At 40.7% G+C, this 16,420-nt stretch overlaps 2 protein-coding genes across 2 annotated transcripts; both read left to right on the top strand.

Moving 5' to 3' along the window:
• Positions 1–1,469: 1,469 nt before the first annotated feature.
• On the top strand, positions 1,470–10,533 carry LOC104813670. Its single transcript, XM_010541357.1, has 7 exons — positions 1,470–1,937; positions 2,306–2,368; positions 2,683–5,752; positions 6,217–8,770; positions 8,872–9,326; positions 9,541–9,657; positions 9,994–10,533. Exons 2-7 carry the CDS (start codon positions 2,337–2,339, stop codon positions 10,156–10,158), a joined length of 6,393 nt encoding a protein of 2,130 aa, XP_010539659.1. The 5' UTR covers positions 1,470–1,937; positions 2,306–2,336; the 3' UTR covers positions 10,159–10,533.
• Positions 10,534–10,904: 371 nt separating this feature from the next.
• LOC104813669 (L-ascorbate peroxidase T, chloroplastic) lies at positions 10,905–14,304 on the top strand. Its single transcript, XM_010541355.1, has 12 exons — positions 10,905–11,140; positions 11,340–11,483; positions 12,057–12,177; positions 12,254–12,354; positions 12,454–12,541; positions 12,642–12,709; positions 12,788–12,874; positions 12,976–13,050; positions 13,160–13,237; positions 13,328–13,432; positions 13,667–13,741; positions 14,014–14,304. Exons 1-12 carry the CDS (start codon positions 10,982–10,984, stop codon positions 14,185–14,187), a joined length of 1,275 nt encoding a protein of 424 aa, XP_010539657.1. The 5' UTR covers positions 10,905–10,981; the 3' UTR covers positions 14,188–14,304.
• The last annotated feature ends 2,116 nt before the right edge of the window (positions 14,305–16,420 follow it).

The following is a 16,420-nucleotide window of genomic DNA, read 5'->3' as shown; positions in this document are numbered from 1 at the left end:
AAACCGGACTCAATTGGCCTAAACCGGACCTGGAATGACCTAAACCGGACTCAATCGACCTAAACCGGACCTGGACTGACCTAAACCGGACTCAATCGATCTAAACCGGACCTGGACTGACCTAAACCGGACCCAATTGTCCTAAACCGGACCTAATTGACCTAAACCGGACCTAGATTGACCTGAACTGGTCCAATTGACCCCAAACCGGACCTGAACCGGCCCAATTGACCTGAACCGGTCCGGTTTGACCTAACCGGTCAACTGTTGACCAATTTTGGTCAATGGTTTGACCTGACCGACCTAAACCGGTTCGATTGAAAAATTGAACCGGGTTTAATTACTCAATCGGATTTAAACCGGCTAAACCGGTTTAAACCGAAAACCCTAATTTCGGAATGCGGAAGCCGCCGAGTCACCCGAGTCAACCCGGTGGTTGACTCACCCCGATTCTCCGACTCAGCCGCGACTCGGCGAGTCACGGCCAATTTCGCCGGAAAATCGCCGGTTCTCCACCGGTTTTCACCCAGAAACCCTAGATCTAACCGCACACAGGCACAACTTACCTCCTCGGGCTCTGAACTCGGCTGATTGACTCAGCTCGAGTTAGATCCGAGACTTACCGATCTTCGTCCCACCGGTCTGAGCTCCGTCACAGGATCTTTCACCGCCGATCTGACCTTCTGACCTTCGCTCTCTCTGTTCCGAGCCCTGAAACACTCGAAAGAAACATCAGAACGCTCAGATCTAAAACCACCGAGACTCAGACTTACCTGGATGACCGAGACGCCGCCTAAATCCACCGAATCGCGCTTCAACCAGGCTCTGATACCACTTGTAGTGGATTATCGACTAGATCCTCACCGATTCTCTCCGACTCACGCTCGTGTGCAAGATCGAAAGAAGAAGACGACACAGAGAAGTTACGAGTTCAGCACCGAGCATAAAGCTCGGGCCTACGTCTCGGGAAGAGGAAGCCGCGTTTAGTAGCTAGGGTTACAACAGACCAGAACCGCCGGACACCGTAGAACGGCGCCGGAGAACCGAGCGGAGCTCGCCGGAACGAGAGACAGACTCTCGGCCGTAAAACACGAAGAAGCGTTCGAATGAGAGAGAGACGAAACGAAACCTAGGGTTACATTAAACAAACCCCGAAAAGACAGAAATGCCCCTCCGTCTAATTGAGACCCTCTGATTCGTCGGGAGGTTTCGAGAGCCTCCGCTTCTAATAGCGGATTTGCTGAAAACTCCACAAAAACTAAATAAACAACCTAAAATACCTGCTCCTATTTTAAAGATTCATGTTTATTAAAGATATTCCTAATTTAAAGATGATATTTATTAAGGGTCGAAAAACCTTGAGGAAAAGTAAAAATGGGAAGAAAAAAAAAATAAGAAGCGGACAAATAAAGAAAAAAAAGTGTGTCATGAAAAAAATAGTTAAAAAAACCCGAAGAGACTGTACTCTCTCTCTCACCTCTCTCTCTATAAGCTCGAACGTTCTGCTTCCTCGTTCGAGACGACTCGCATTTGATTATCCGAGCGAGAATCCGCCGATAATTTTCCGTATCAATTTTCCTGGAAAATTTTCAAAATTTTCTCGCTCATTCCATCACAACGTTCATCCGATCATTGTTATTATTATTATTGTCATCGTTCTCGTGATTTGCATATCGATTCAAGGAAACAACCGATCCTTTTGTTTTCCTGCCCTAGAAATCTGTAGAGCTTCATGTGATCTATCTCACTTGTTCCATTACGTCCAATTTCGGGAAGCGGAGCTTCGTATGCGGGGTTTAACGTTGATTGCCGAAGAAGAAGCTCGTGTTAGTGTCGGTGTAACATCGACAGATTCTGGTTCGGAGTTTGTTTTCCAAACGGCGTTTGAGTTAGTTGCAAGGCGGAGGGAGTTTTTAGGCATCCGCCCCGCCGAAGAGGTGTGAATTCTTCTGTTTGGATTTGTCAGATTTTCGAAATCCTTAGAATTGTTACGGAATCCGAGCATTTAATCTTTTGTTCATCTGCAATATAGACTGACAATGCCTTATATCGATTTAATCAACGTAGAGGGTGAGAAATTCGGAAATTTGAAGGATTAACATTTGGAATTTCAAATCTAGAAAAGATAGGAACAAGCTTCTCAGTGTAGAGTCCTTATTTTTTCTGCCGAGTTTAGTAATGTTTTGTTTTCAATAATGGCAAATGTAGTTTTGGGTCATTCATTTTCTGTGTCTATGGTGTCATTTTCTCCCAAAAAAATGATGAATCGGCAATGGGGTGATGAGTTTTTTTTTTCCATTTCTAGGAAACCAAGGGCCAAGCAAAGTTGCGTGTTGATGGAAAGGCCAATGTCTTCCTCTCCTGGAAAGTAAGATCCTTTTTTTTTTTTAAATCTTGTCGCAGTTCAGGTTGACACTTCTTATCTTAGGTCGAAATATGATGACGAAATGTAACAAATTTATCATATGATGAGTCAGTCTCGAAAGAAGGCCAATCAAAATCTTCAAATTGTGCTGTTATTGAACTTTTAGAAGTTGTTGCTGAAAACTTGCTTAAGTGGATATCAGAGACTGATATCTTATTCCCCTTCCTTTTTCTTTTGTCTTTTAATCGTTTTTCTTTTGCATTTGCTGTTGTCTTGGGAAGTAAATACAGAAACCGTCACCATGCAATTACATGCAGGGAATCTGACAGAAAGATTGAAATGGATGATCCGGAGAAGGAAATGGCTACGGTTGCTCGGCTCATTGAGCAACTTCATGCAAAAACATCTTCCCCACATGACAAAGAACTAACTACGGGCCGTCTACTAAGTATTGCGAAAGGCAGAAGACAGGGAAGATCACTTATTGGTTCTCATGCCCAAGCTATGCCTTTGTTCGTGTCCATGCTTAGAAATGGAACGCCTTTGGCAAAAGTCAATGTTGTTTCAACTCTTAGCGTTTTATGTAAAGACAAAGACTTGCGATTGAAAGTGCTTCTAGGTGGATGCATCCCGCCATTGCTCTCGATTTTGAAGTCCGGATCTGTTGAAGCCAAGAAAGCAGCATCAGAGGCTATATATGAGGTTTCATCTGCTGGAATTTCCAACGATCACATTGGTATGAGAATATTTATCACCGAAGGTGTAGTCCGGACTTTGTGGGATCAACTTAGTGTGAAAACAAAGCAGGATAAAGTAGTTGAAGGGTTTATCACTGGAGCTTTGAGGAATCTTTGTGGCGTTAACGATGATTATTGGAGAGTGACACTTGAGGGTGGTGGAATAGATATGGTTGTGACTCTCTTGTCCTCTGATAACCCTAATTCTCAGGCCAATGCTGCTTCTCTGCTGGCTCGTCTAGTACTATCCTTCTGTGATAGCATCCCGAGAATATTGAATTCTGGAGCTGTCAAAATTCTAATTCAACTTCTAGGTCAGACAAATGATATTTATGTTCGTGCTAGTGCAGCAGAGGCATTGGAAGCTCTTTCATCGAGGTCCGATGAGGCTAAGAAGAGTATTAAAGATGCAGGAGGAGTTCATTCTCTGATTGAAGCCACTGTTGCTCCTTCAAAAGAGTGTATGCAAGGAGAACATGGTCAATCTCTACAAGAACATGCGACTAGAGCATTGGCAAATGTATTCAGTGGAATGCATCATTTAATTTTATATCTTGGAGAATTATCACAATCCCGTCGTCTAGCTGAGCCAGTTGCTGATATAGTCGGAGCCCTTGCCTATGCTTTGATGATTTTCAAACAGAACCCAGGGACTGATGAAGAAACATTTGATCCAGGAGCGATAGAGAGAATCTTGGTGAAGTTACTAAAGCCCCGTGACACTAAGTTAATCCAAGAGCGGATCTTGGAGGCTATGGCAAGCTTGTATGGAAACAATAGTCTATCGCGTTATCTGAATGATGCAGAAGCTAAGAGAGTCCTTATCGCACTCATAACTATGGCTTCTGCTGATGTACGAGAACATCTAATAATATGCTTGTCTCGCTTATGCCATGGTAATACAGGAATCTGGGAGGCTGTTGGGAAACGAGAAGGGATTCAGTTACTTATATCATTTCTAGGCCTGTCTAGTGAGCAGCACCAAGAGTATGCCGTTGAAATGTTGGCAATCTTGACGGAACAGGTCGATGATAGTAAATGGGCTGTAACTGCAGCTGGTGGGATTCCTCCACTTGTCCAGATCCTGGAGACTGGATCTCAGAAGGCAAAAGAAGATGCTGTACGCAATCTCTGGAATTTGTGCTGTCACAGTGAGGACATCCGTGATTGTATCGAAAGAGCTGGCGGTATTCCAGCATTGTTGTGGCTTCTAAAGAACGGTGGACCAAAGGCTCAGGAAACTTCTGCAAAGACGCTTATGAAACTTGTCCATACAGCTGATCCTACCATGATTAATCAGTTATTGGCACTACTTCTTGGGGAGACTCCCATTTCCAAGGTTCATATTGTAAAGGTATTGGGTCATGTGCTATCAAAAGCGCCGCAAAAGGATCTTGTTCTTGAAGGGTTTGCTGCTAACAAAGGACTGAGGACCCTGGTCCAGTCCCTAACATCATCAAATGAGGAAACTAAGGAGCATACTGCTTCTGTTTTAGCTGATCTGTTCAGTTCAAGACAAGATATCTGTGATAATCTTGCGACTGATGACATAATTAGTCCCTGGATGAAACTCCTTACTAATAATACTCAGAATGTGGCGAAACAGGTAGCTCGGGCATTGGGTGCACTGTCCCGCCCAGTGAAAAGAAGTGCTAATAGAAAGAAGTCTTACATTGCAGAAGAAGATGTCAAGCCTCTGATAAAGTTGGCAAAGCACTCTTCGATTGAGTCTGCTGAAACTGCTGTGTCTGCCCTGGCAAATCTTCTATCTGATCCAGATGTTGCTGCAGAAGCAGTGGCTGAAGATGTTGTTTCAGCGTTCACCAGAATTTTGGCAGATGGAACTTCAGAAGGTAAAAAGAATGCATCAAGGGCTCTTCATCAGTTACTTAAGTATCTCCCAGTATATGATGTGATTAAAGGAAGTGCTCAGTGTCGTTTTGTTGTTTTCTCCCTTGTTGATCTTCTAAAATCAATCGACATGGATTCCACCGATGCTTTCGACATATTAGAAGTAGTTGCTCTCTTGGCAAGGGCCAAGCCTGGGGCGGGTTTCTCTTACTTGCCCTGTTCTGCCATTGCTGAAGTTCCATCAAGCTTAGAGACTCTTGTAGAGTGCCTTGCTGAAGGCCATATTCTGGTGCAAGAGAAAGCCATAGAAATCCTTTCCAGGCTTTGCTCAGATCAACAAGTTGTGCTCAGTGGACTTTTGGTTACAAGGTCAAAGTCGATATATTCATTGGCCGATAGAATCATGAATGCGTCCAGCTTAGAAGTGAGAGTTGGAGGGGCGACATTGCTCCTATGTGCTGCAAAAGGAAACAAACAACAGACAATTGACGCACTCGATAAATCTCGGGTTTCAAAACCCTTATTATATGCCTTGGTAGATATGGTGAAGCAGAATTCTAATTGCTCTCCTTCAGAAGTTGAAATTCAGACACGTAACGGTTTTGTAGAAAAAAATGTGTTCCAGGAGACAGGTGATTTTTATCTTTCTGATCCAGCTAGAATCTTGGGTGGTACAGTTTCCTTGTGGCTGCTATGCATACTCTCTTCGTTTGATGCCAAGAAAAAATTCATTGTCATGGAAGCTGGTGGACTTGAGGCTCTCTCTGAGAAGCTTGCTAGGTTTATTTCCAGTCCTCAGGTACAAATTCTTAAAGCATTTGTTTGACATCAGGAAATTATTTTGTTCCTCTCTTTTCATGTCCCTTTTTGATTGATGGGCAAAATCATCCAATTATATAACTAAAGCTATGAGTTACTGCATCGTGCATTCTGCCGAATCTAGCATATTGTGTTTTAGTGATCGACATCTCTCCTAGAGGGTACTTAAATTGGAAATGTGATAAAATATGAGAAGCCAAGATGTGAGTTGAAAAATGTAGCTTTGCGGGTTTTCAGTTGAGGGATTCTGTTTTGGTTAGACAGTATGCGGAAACTGATCTCTTGTTCATGTATAGTGCATCTATCGATCAAACATGGATTGTTTGCTATCATTGATCTTAAGATTCTTTTAGGCTTGGCTTGATTATTGCTTTTGTGGCATAAATGCCTCATCCGAACTTTTCCACTTCATTATTAATGTTGAGATGGGTAATATGTTAACAGGCTGAATTTGAGGATACAGAAGGCATTTGGATTAGCGCCTTGCTTCTGGCCATCATGTTTCGGGATGAAAAAGTTCTATTGTCTCAAACAACGATGCGCATCATTCCATCACTTGCTCTTTTGCTAAAATCTGATGAACTGATGGATAGATACTTCACTGCCCAGGCAATGGCTAGTCTTGTCACTCACAAAAACAAAGGAATTAACCTGACAATTGCAAACTCAGGTGCGGTCTCTGGGATAATAAATCTAATTGGTTTTGTGGAGTCCGAGATGATGAACTTCATTGCCTTATCTGAAGAATTTTCTCTTGCGAGAAAGCCTGATCAAGTCATTCTTCAGCATCTCTTTCAAATTGAAGATGTAAGACTCGGCTCTACTGCACGCAAATCTATCCCGCTGCTAGTAGATCTCTTACGGCCAATTCCTGATCGGCCTGGAGCCCCACAATTTGCTATTCAAATCTTGACCTGCATTGCTGATGGAAGCGACGTAAATAAGTTATTCATGGCTGAAGCTGGAGCTGTGGAAGCTTTAGGAAAATACCTTTCTTTGAGCCCTCAAGATTCTACGGAGTTCACCATATCTGAATTGTTGAAGATATTATTTAGCAATCACGAGATTAAAAAAAATGAAGCAGCCGTGAGTTCCTTGAATCAGCTCATAGCAGTCCTGCATCTGGGGTCAAGAAGTGCTAGATACAGCGCTGCTGGGGCGCTGAATGAACTTTTCGACGCTGAAAACATCAGAAATTCTGAATTAGCATGGCAGGCTGTTCAACCACTGATGGAAATGCTCAGTACTGTATCAGAGAGCGAGCAAGAGGCTGCTCTCTCTGCTCTAATCAAACTTACTTCGGAAAACACTTCGAATACATCTCTTCTGGCTGATTTGGAAAGAAATCTGCTGGAGAGCATGAACAGAATCTTATGTTCTGCTTCCTCTTCGGATGCGTTAAAGACAAATGCTGCCAGGCTTTGTTCCGTTGTCTTCTCTAATAAAAGCATCAGAACATGTCCACTCGTTAGTGAATGCGTGAAACCACTTATATCACTTATGCAGTCTGATAGAAGTGAAGCAGTGGAAGCCGCAGTTTGTGCTTTCGAGAGATTATTGGATGACGAGCAACAGCTAGAGCTTGTGGCAGTGCATGAGGATATCCTGAATCTCCTTGTTGTGTTTGTTTCCGGGTCAAATCACAGGCTTATAGAGGCAAGCTTATCAAGTCTAATAAAGCTGGGGAAAGACCGGACACCACACAAGCTGGACATGGTTAAAGCTGGAATAATTGAGAAATGTCTTGAGCTTCTACTACATGGAGCACCCAATTCATTATGTGCATCAATTGCAGAGCTTTTTCGCATTTTAACCAATAGTGGTGCAATTGCTAAGAGCCCGGATGCCATTAAAATCGTAGAGCCTCTTTTCAAGGTCTTGCTTCGATCAGACTTGACCTTGTGGGGGCAACACAGTGCCTTACAAGCACTTGTAAATATCTTGGAGAGGCCTCAAAGCCTTGCAGCTTTTAATCTTACGCCAGCTGAAGCCATTGTGCCTTTGATTTCGTTTTTGGAATCTCCTTCTCAAGCGATCCAGCAACTTGGAGCAGAACTGCTAAGTCATTTCCTCTCGATGGAAGATTTCCAGCAAGACATCACAACACAGAATGCTGTTGTACCTCTAGTGCAGCTTGCGGGAATCGGAATACATTCTCTGCAGCAAACTGCGATCAGGGCTTTAGAGAATATCTCTGCTACCTGGCCAAAAGCTGTTCTTGATGCCGGAGGTATTTTCGAGCTCTCAAAGGTTATTCTCCAGGAAGATCCTCATCCGCCTCTTCCGTTATGGGAGTCAGCTGCTTTTGTTCTCTCCAACATTCTGCAATCGGATGTAGAGTATTATTTCAGAGTTTCACTAGAGGTGCTTGTAAAAATGTTGTTCTCGACCATGGAGAGCACTGTGATGGTGGCTCTTAAGGCATTGATGGTTCATGAAAAAAATGATGCTTCAAGTGCTGTACAAATGGCTCAGTTAGGTGCATTTGACGCATTGTTGGACCTTTTGAGATCTCATCAATGCGAAGAAGAATCGGGAAGCTTACTCGAAGTGATATTTAACAATCCAAGGGTACGTGAATTGAAGATCTGCAAGTACGCAATATCCCCCTTATCGCAATATCTATTAGACCCTCTGACCAGATCAGAACCTGCAAGACTTCTTGCCGCCCTAGCCCTTGGGGACCTTTCCCAGCATGAAGGCCTTGCTAGATCTAGTGGTTCCGTTTCAGCTTGCCGGGCGCTGATTAGCTTACTGGAAGAACAGCCAACCGAAGAAATGACAATGGTGGCCATCTGTGCATTGCAGAATTTTGTGATGCACAGTCGAACGAATAGGCGAGCTGTTGCGGAAGCGGGTGGCATATTGTTGATTCAGGAGCTATTGCTGTCCAGTAACACACAAGTTTCCGGGCAGGCTGCGTTGATGGTCAAGTTTTTGTTCTCCAACCACACACTCCAAGAGTATGTCTCGAACGAGCTAATCAGATCATTAACTGGTACTTTTCTGTTTCAATCTTCCCTTTTTCGCTCTTACATCAATTATTTTACCGAATTCTTTGCTCTTATCACCATCTTTTGTCATTTCTTGGTTGAGCAGCTGCACTTGAAAGAGGCTTGTGGTCTTCGGAAACCATCAACGTAGAAATCTTGAAAACCTTAAATGTGATCTTCTCCAACTTCCCGAAGCTCCGTGCCTCGGAAACTGCTACTCTCTGCATCCCTCATTTGGTAGCGGTGCTCAAATCGGGCATTGAAGATGTCCAGGAATCTGCATTGGATATTCTCTACTTGCTAAAACACTCCTGGTCAAATATGCACATAGATATTGCAAAGTCGCAAGCTATGATTGCAGCGGAAGTCATTCCTGTTCTGCAAATGCGGATGAAAACTTGCCCTCCTAGGTTCCATGAAAAGGCAGACAGTTTACTGCACAGCTTACCAGGTTGTCTGACAGTACACATCAAGCGAGCTAATAACTTGAAGCAGTCGATGGGAGCCACCAATGCCTTTTGTAAGTTAACCATTGGAAACTGTCCTCCCCGACAAACTAAGGTAAAAACCGATTTTTCTTCCCAGACTATATGATGACCCGACCCTTCTCACCATTCCTCACAACTCTTTTTTGTTTAGTGATGACATCTTTACTCTTGGCCATGAAACCTTCTATGGGTTTATAATTCACCCCATCGAAAAATGCTTGTTTTTCGAGGCCCTGTTATAAATTCTATTCATATAGATTCATATCCATGTCCCGCTTTCCGTGTAGGTTGTGAACTCTAGCGTTTCCCCAGAATGGAAAGAAGGATTTACATGGGCATTTGATGTGCCTCCGAAAGGACAAAAGCTTTACATTATATGCAAGAGCAAAAGCACGTTCGGAAAGGTAACAAGAAGCTTCTTTCTTTGGCCTTCTTGTTGACTGTCTGTTTCATGCCTTGACATTGGTAGCTATATCTAGAATCACATCCCAGAGTTTATACCATCAAGTAGGACTGGGCAAAAAAAAAAACTCAATTTTGGGTAGATGAGATCAGGTTAATGTGAGAAAAACCCAAAAATCGGGTTCGGTTAATCCGAAAATCTCGGGTACTCGACCTTTGTGGACACTCTTACTATATCAAGCCCACGATATTTAGTTGGTAGATAAAGCTCATATATCATCCTGTCAGGTTTATTTTTGTTTTCTAAACAGAGTATATATATGTCGAATTGTGTGCAGACGACTTTAGGGCGGGTGACCATCAGGATCGACAAAGTTGTGACAGAGGGAATGTACAGTGGATCTCTAAGCCTGAACCATCAGGACAGCAACAAAGATGAATCTTCAAGGTCTCTCGAAATCGAAATCGAGTGGTCTTGTCGAACATCCGATGATACCCCTTGAGAGTTCTGCCCATCTCGAGCCCCCTCTGTTTAATGCTTCTGATGGTGCAGGAGGAGCCTAAGGCGAAGTCCGAGCGCATGTATAGAAGCAGCATATACACACATGTATATACCGAGTGGAGTGGAGTGGAGTGGAGTGGCTATTCCTCCTCAATTTTGTGTTTCGGAGCTTTGGGATGAAAACTGAAACAGCGCAAAGTGCTGTGAGTTCCTTCTCGTTGCAGTGTCGAGTTTTGAAATGCGTGTATTCGAGAATGCTTCGATCTTTGTCCATGTTTTGGTCAGAGGTGACCCTTCTGATCTCACTTCCTTTATATTTGGCTTCAATTTCTTTTTAGTAAATATTATCTCGATTTAATTGGGTTTTTTAATATTAGATTCTGACTCTACTCCTGTGAATTTGGTTCTCACTCAAACTAAATCTACTGGATAAATCTAATTTTTCTAAACAAATTGAATTTTTAAATTTATTTTTTATCAAAACAATTGAATACGAGTGAAATTCATATATCAATCAAATTAAATTTAAAAATTGAATGATATAATTGTTTAAAAAATGAAATCATCTTTAAATATTGCGATCGATAAATACATGGAAAAAAAATTCTACCTTTGAAAAAAATCTTTAAAAATAAAAATGAAAATCTGCCGGTGGGAGGGGGGCTTGGCGTGCAAAACACGCGAGATAACGCGCGTGGGGTCTTCTCATTTGTAAAACAGCCGATAATTTCATTATCCACACGAAAGGAGTGAGCGACTACAAAGAGCTCCATCTGGCAGCACGTGTAACTGACACAATCCCACGCGCTCTCTCCGCCGCAACAATGGCTTCTTCTCTCGCCGCCTCCGCCGCCGTCTCCCCTCAGTTTCGCCATCCCTCCTCCACCAGAGTTTCTCTGTTCGCCTCCTCCTCTTACCGTTCTCTCTTGGCTCTCGGAAGTATCGGCTCTTCTTCCCTGATCTCTCATTCATTATTCATTCAGGTACTATAAACAAGTTTGTTTTGCACATATACGCAAATACATTGCACGCATATCTGTAGTTTCATGTGTGTTTTGGTCTTCGTTGCCTTTACTTTTTGATCGACGTTTCATCTTTATCATGTTGCCTTAATTTCGTTTGTATTGATGTTTTTGTTAGTTTTCCTGAGCATTTTTGTTTCATAATTTCTGGTGATTTCAGAAGAAATCTTCCATTTACACGACGAGCAGAGGTTATCCGACGTGGATTTCCCCGAAATGTGCAGCTTCTGATGCAGCTCAATTGAGGAGCGCTAAAGAAGATATCAAAGAGCTTCTCCGGACCAAGTTTTGCCATCCGATTATGGTGAAGTATCATCGTCTTCTTCTCACTTTTAATGCCTTTCTTCATATTTGCATATGTCTCTGATCCGTGGGATGCATATTGTTGCTTCAAACATCTTGATTGTGGAAAATTGTGAGTGGCGATGAGACTGGATCATTTGTGCCCGCAAGCCGTGTCAGTAAAGCGCTTCTCGTTGTTATCCATTAGATGTGACTGGATCAGTGTGTCGAGAGAAACGAGAGAAAAACAAGCTAAGTGTTGCCAGATTGATGAGCTCGGGTGCGCAATTAGGAAACCTAGGTGATGATGGTTTGTGGTTTTCATCACTAACTATGGCTGCTAAACTGCTGTTTGGTGCAAAAACAAGTATCGGAAACCATGCTTTGATTCTACGAAATAAGCAGAGGATCCCCGTAACTAGAGCCTGGATTTTGTTATGCTCATGAAATATTGACCGACCAAAAAAAGGGCATCAGGTTTTCTGAAGGCTGCTTTCTTGCTTGTCACTTGAAAGAATAGAGGTGGAGAGAGTAGAACCTGCAGAACAGTTTGACATCCTGTGGTATCTATGAGAAGATAACATTTGCATTGCAGGTTCGGTTGGGATGGCATGATGCCGGTACATATAACAAGAACATTGAGGAATGGCCACAGAGAGGCGGAGCTAACGGTAGCCTTAGATTCGAGGTTGAGCTAAAACATGCTGCCAATGCTGGTACTGGTTCCATCACATGCATTGTGGTCTAGAATGATCCTTTTTCTTACACTTATGTTATACTTGATATTTTCAGGTCTTTTAAATGCTTTAAACCTCATTCAGACTATCAAAGACAAGTATTCAGGAATATCATATGCAGACTTATTCCAGTTGGCAAGTGCCACCGCTATAGAGGTCGTCTTTTGAGCAATACTGTTGTCGGGCTTATACCAGATAAACTACGTTGTCCTTATAATGATCTACAACTCCACTAACAAACCTAAAAAACTACAGGAGGCCGGTGGTCCGAAAATCCCAATGAAGTATGGGAGAGTTGATGTATCTGGACCTGACCAGTGTCCAGAAGAAGGGAGACTCCCTGGTTAGTTTATATTACTTTTTCCAGTTTCACCGGCTTTAGCGACTTCATCAAATTTGATGTGGATCGTTGGACTAAAAAAAGTGAATTATGCGATGTTTAGATGCTGGACCCCCTTCACCTGCTGATCATTTGAGAGACGTTTTCTACAGAATGGGACTAAATGACAAGGTAAGTTTTTTCCTTCTCTCTTATTTACGCCGAACAAAATGCGTCTGATTTCTACATTCTAGGTTGTTTTCTAAGCAGGAAATAGTAGCCTTATCAGGTGCACACACCCTAGGAAGAGCCAGGACAGAACGGAGCGGTTGGGGCAAACCTGAGACGAAATACACGGTATTAAAAGATAGAATTGGCCATCAACACTGAACTCTTTTCTTTCTATTTTACTTAAGATCTGATCTGTGTTTCGGTGTTATGAATATGTTATATGACAGAAAGATGGACCTGGAGAACCAGGAGGACAGTCGTGGACAGTGAAATGGCTAAGATTCGATAATTCCTACTTCAAGGTCTAGCTTTCTCATTACATATAGATATGGTAGATTAAGAAAATTACGAGAAATTCGGGTACGGGAACGATTCCCGCTATCTTATAAATTATGAGGTCCTTACTTGCAGGATATCAAGGAGAGGAGGGATGAAGATCTACTCGTTTTACCCACTGATGCTGCGCTATTCGAAGACCCTTCCTTCAAGGTTAAAAGAGAGAAAATATATAGTGATTAGTTATGAGATACCAAGATGATGACCCTTTTATTAAGCCGAATTGTTAATAACTATTTGCAGAATTATGCTGAGAAATATGCGGAAGATCAGGCGGCATTTTTCAAGGACTATGCCGAAGCTCATGCTAAGCTCAGCGATCTCGGGGCCAAATTCGATCCTCCAGAGGTACAAGAAAAAGACCAAACACACATTACTTTCCAAAAGTAACCATATCTACATCAAATCTAATGGAGAATGAACTTTAAAGGCAGTTTTGGACCATGATGTTTTACAATGGCACAACATTCTGTGTTGCATATACGATGGGTTCTTCCTTTATAAAAACGTATGATTCTTTGAATGTTTATTCTTTAGTTAGAGAGCTAATAATTTGTAAAAATAAAATGATAAATCAATCAGGGAATCATCATCGACAGTGAACCCACGCAACAGCCTGCAGAAAAGTTCGTCGCAGCCAAGTACTCCACAGGAAAGGTTAGCATAACCTTGACTAACCCATCTCTCTCTAATATATATATATACATAGATATAGTATTAGTGCCCTAAAGGTTGGTATAACCTTGACGGGTGCGGCGTCGGGTTCTGAATCCCGGAACGCTAGACACACGGGTTCGAGATTGGATACTCCAAAATCACAGTTACCCGACCCGTGCCGTGGCTATAAACTAACCTTACATAATATAATGTAAGTAGGCATAAAAACATTATGTATGAAGTGAGAGTAAGAAGAAAGTGGGAAAGTGCAGAGGGAGCTGTCGGATGCGATGAAGCAGAAGATAAGGGCGGAGTACGAAGGGTTTGGAGGAAGCCCAAACAGGCCCCTCCCCACAAACTATTTCCTCAACATTATCATCATCGTCTCCGTTTTGGTCCTCTTGACTTATCTCTCCGGTAATTTCTCTGATCCCTCCTCTTTCTAACACCTTCCTTCTCCAAAAAAAAAACTTTTTTTTATATATGTATATATACACATTTGTATACTTGTATTATCATTGACTGATGATGGGTTTATATTTCATTTATTTACTTGTTTGATATTGGGTTGTTTATTGTTTAGCTAATGGGGTATTTGTTTAATGGGGAACTTGGTAAAATCGGCCCAAATCAAAGGCAGGAGAGAGTAGTCTATTAATCGGCTATTTTGAATTGATGATGCGAGTGTTATTTATATAATGTAATGTACATTGCAGATAAAGAACGTGTGTTCTTTATACGTGTGTTTGTTTGTGTGTGCATATATATAGGGTCGCTATTTTTTGGTTCCGGAGCATCAATAATTATAAATAATTATATATCATTTAAATTTGTTAAAATAATTGAAAATTTTAGAATGAAAATCTTATAGAAATTCGATACGAATCAAATGTAATATAAAAATGAAAAAAGGTGACCAAAATCCAGGTAAATGCGTGAACGTGTATATACACATTGGGAGCAAAGGGGGTCATTATCAAAAATACCCTTAATTTGCTATTTCTACTTCAAGACCTACCCTTGTGACCATGTGATCAATGTGACCGAAATATAGTGTGGTCACATATTGATCTCATTGTTCATAATGTTAAATTTATGATGTTTTAATCAAATGATTAGTAAGATATACAAGGTATGAACATAATGAATTAGTGTGATCACCATAAATTTAACGTTATAATCGATAAAAATCAAAATGTGACCATACTATATTTCGGTCACATTGGTCACATATGACCAGGGTAGGTCTTGAAGTAGAAGTAGCATTTTAAGGGTATTTTTGATATAATGCCGAGCAAAGGAGTAAATGATGGTGTCGTAGCTGCAAGGGACAAAACTTTAATGTCAGAAATACAAGCAAGTTAGGGGCCCCCAAGACACCCACGTACGAATATATATATATATATATATGAAATTAAATAAACAAAGTCAAAATGCAACCAGAAGATGTGGGCCTCGATTGGGTGACGTATTGGGTTGGGTGTTGTGGTAAGCCCAAGTGGTTGGTTGGTCCGACTGATGTTATCTCATTTATTTACCAACGCATTAAACAATTTTCAACATCACAATATTCCCCTTTTAAAAAAAATATATTCCTCATCGATTTCTAGAATAGCAGTTTTACGTACGAACCAAACGTTTGAACGTCAAATCATTATACGTGATTTTTTTCAAAATTGAATTGAATATAATATGAATATAATAATCAATAATATTGCATATTAACAATTTTTAAATGTACCAAATAAAATCTATATAAAACTGAATAAATTTGAAATATTCAGGACAAGAATTTATACAGTTATTTTTGTGGCCATACAAAATTAGATGTAAATTATAAATTAGATCACTGATGTTGTATATGTGGTGAAAATAGCAAAAGTGATTAGTTCATCAAATTAAGGAAATAATCGAGATTATTTTCCAATCAAATTTCTCTACTTACCAACACCAACCACCTTTTTGTTCCCTTTGTCTCTTTCGTTCAGACAGCTAACCACACCAACGGAAAAAATGTAATTAACTTTTCCACAAAAAGTACATATATAATCATATATTTATACATACATATTATATATATATGTATGTAGTTGTTCATATAGACGAAATGTTTCACATGTATAAAAACATGTTCCTCTTATTTATATTTTAAGTTATCTGCGCAAGATTTAGATAAAGATGAAATTTTAAACATATTATTAATTTCGTGTGTATATATTTAAATATATATCATGAGTGGATTTATAATATAAATATAAACTTTATTTGCAATGAATATTTATATAATTATATTGAATTTATATATTTTGAATTAAATATTGATAAAAATGATACTATTATTATTTGTCATTGTCTATGTCAAATGACAATTTGTGCCGAGCATTTTATGTGATAAAATGTACATATAAGCATGGACTAGTGCTATAAAGTATTTTTTTTTTATTTCTATATTTTGCGTACATACATGAGTGAGGGAGACAAAGAGAACTAAATCAGATCATGATCATGATGGGAGGATGGGGTTACATGCATATAGATAATTTAATTTAATAGTAATGATTATTAACCTATATTTACTGTGGTAATTTTTTTAATCATATAGCTAGGTTTTGATTATGTCGAACTTTGCATGCCAATCCGTTTTTTTTTAGATTCCAACTTTAATTTTGGTTTGTGTTC

Source organism: Tarenaya hassleriana, unplaced genomic scaffold (genome assembly GCF_000463585.1).
Source record: "Tarenaya hassleriana unplaced genomic scaffold, ASM46358v1 Cleome20, whole genome shotgun sequence".
Classification (NCBI taxonomy): Eukaryota; Viridiplantae; Streptophyta; class Magnoliopsida; order Brassicales; family Cleomaceae; genus Tarenaya; species Tarenaya hassleriana.
This window is presented reverse-complemented; position numbering and strand designations above follow the sequence as displayed.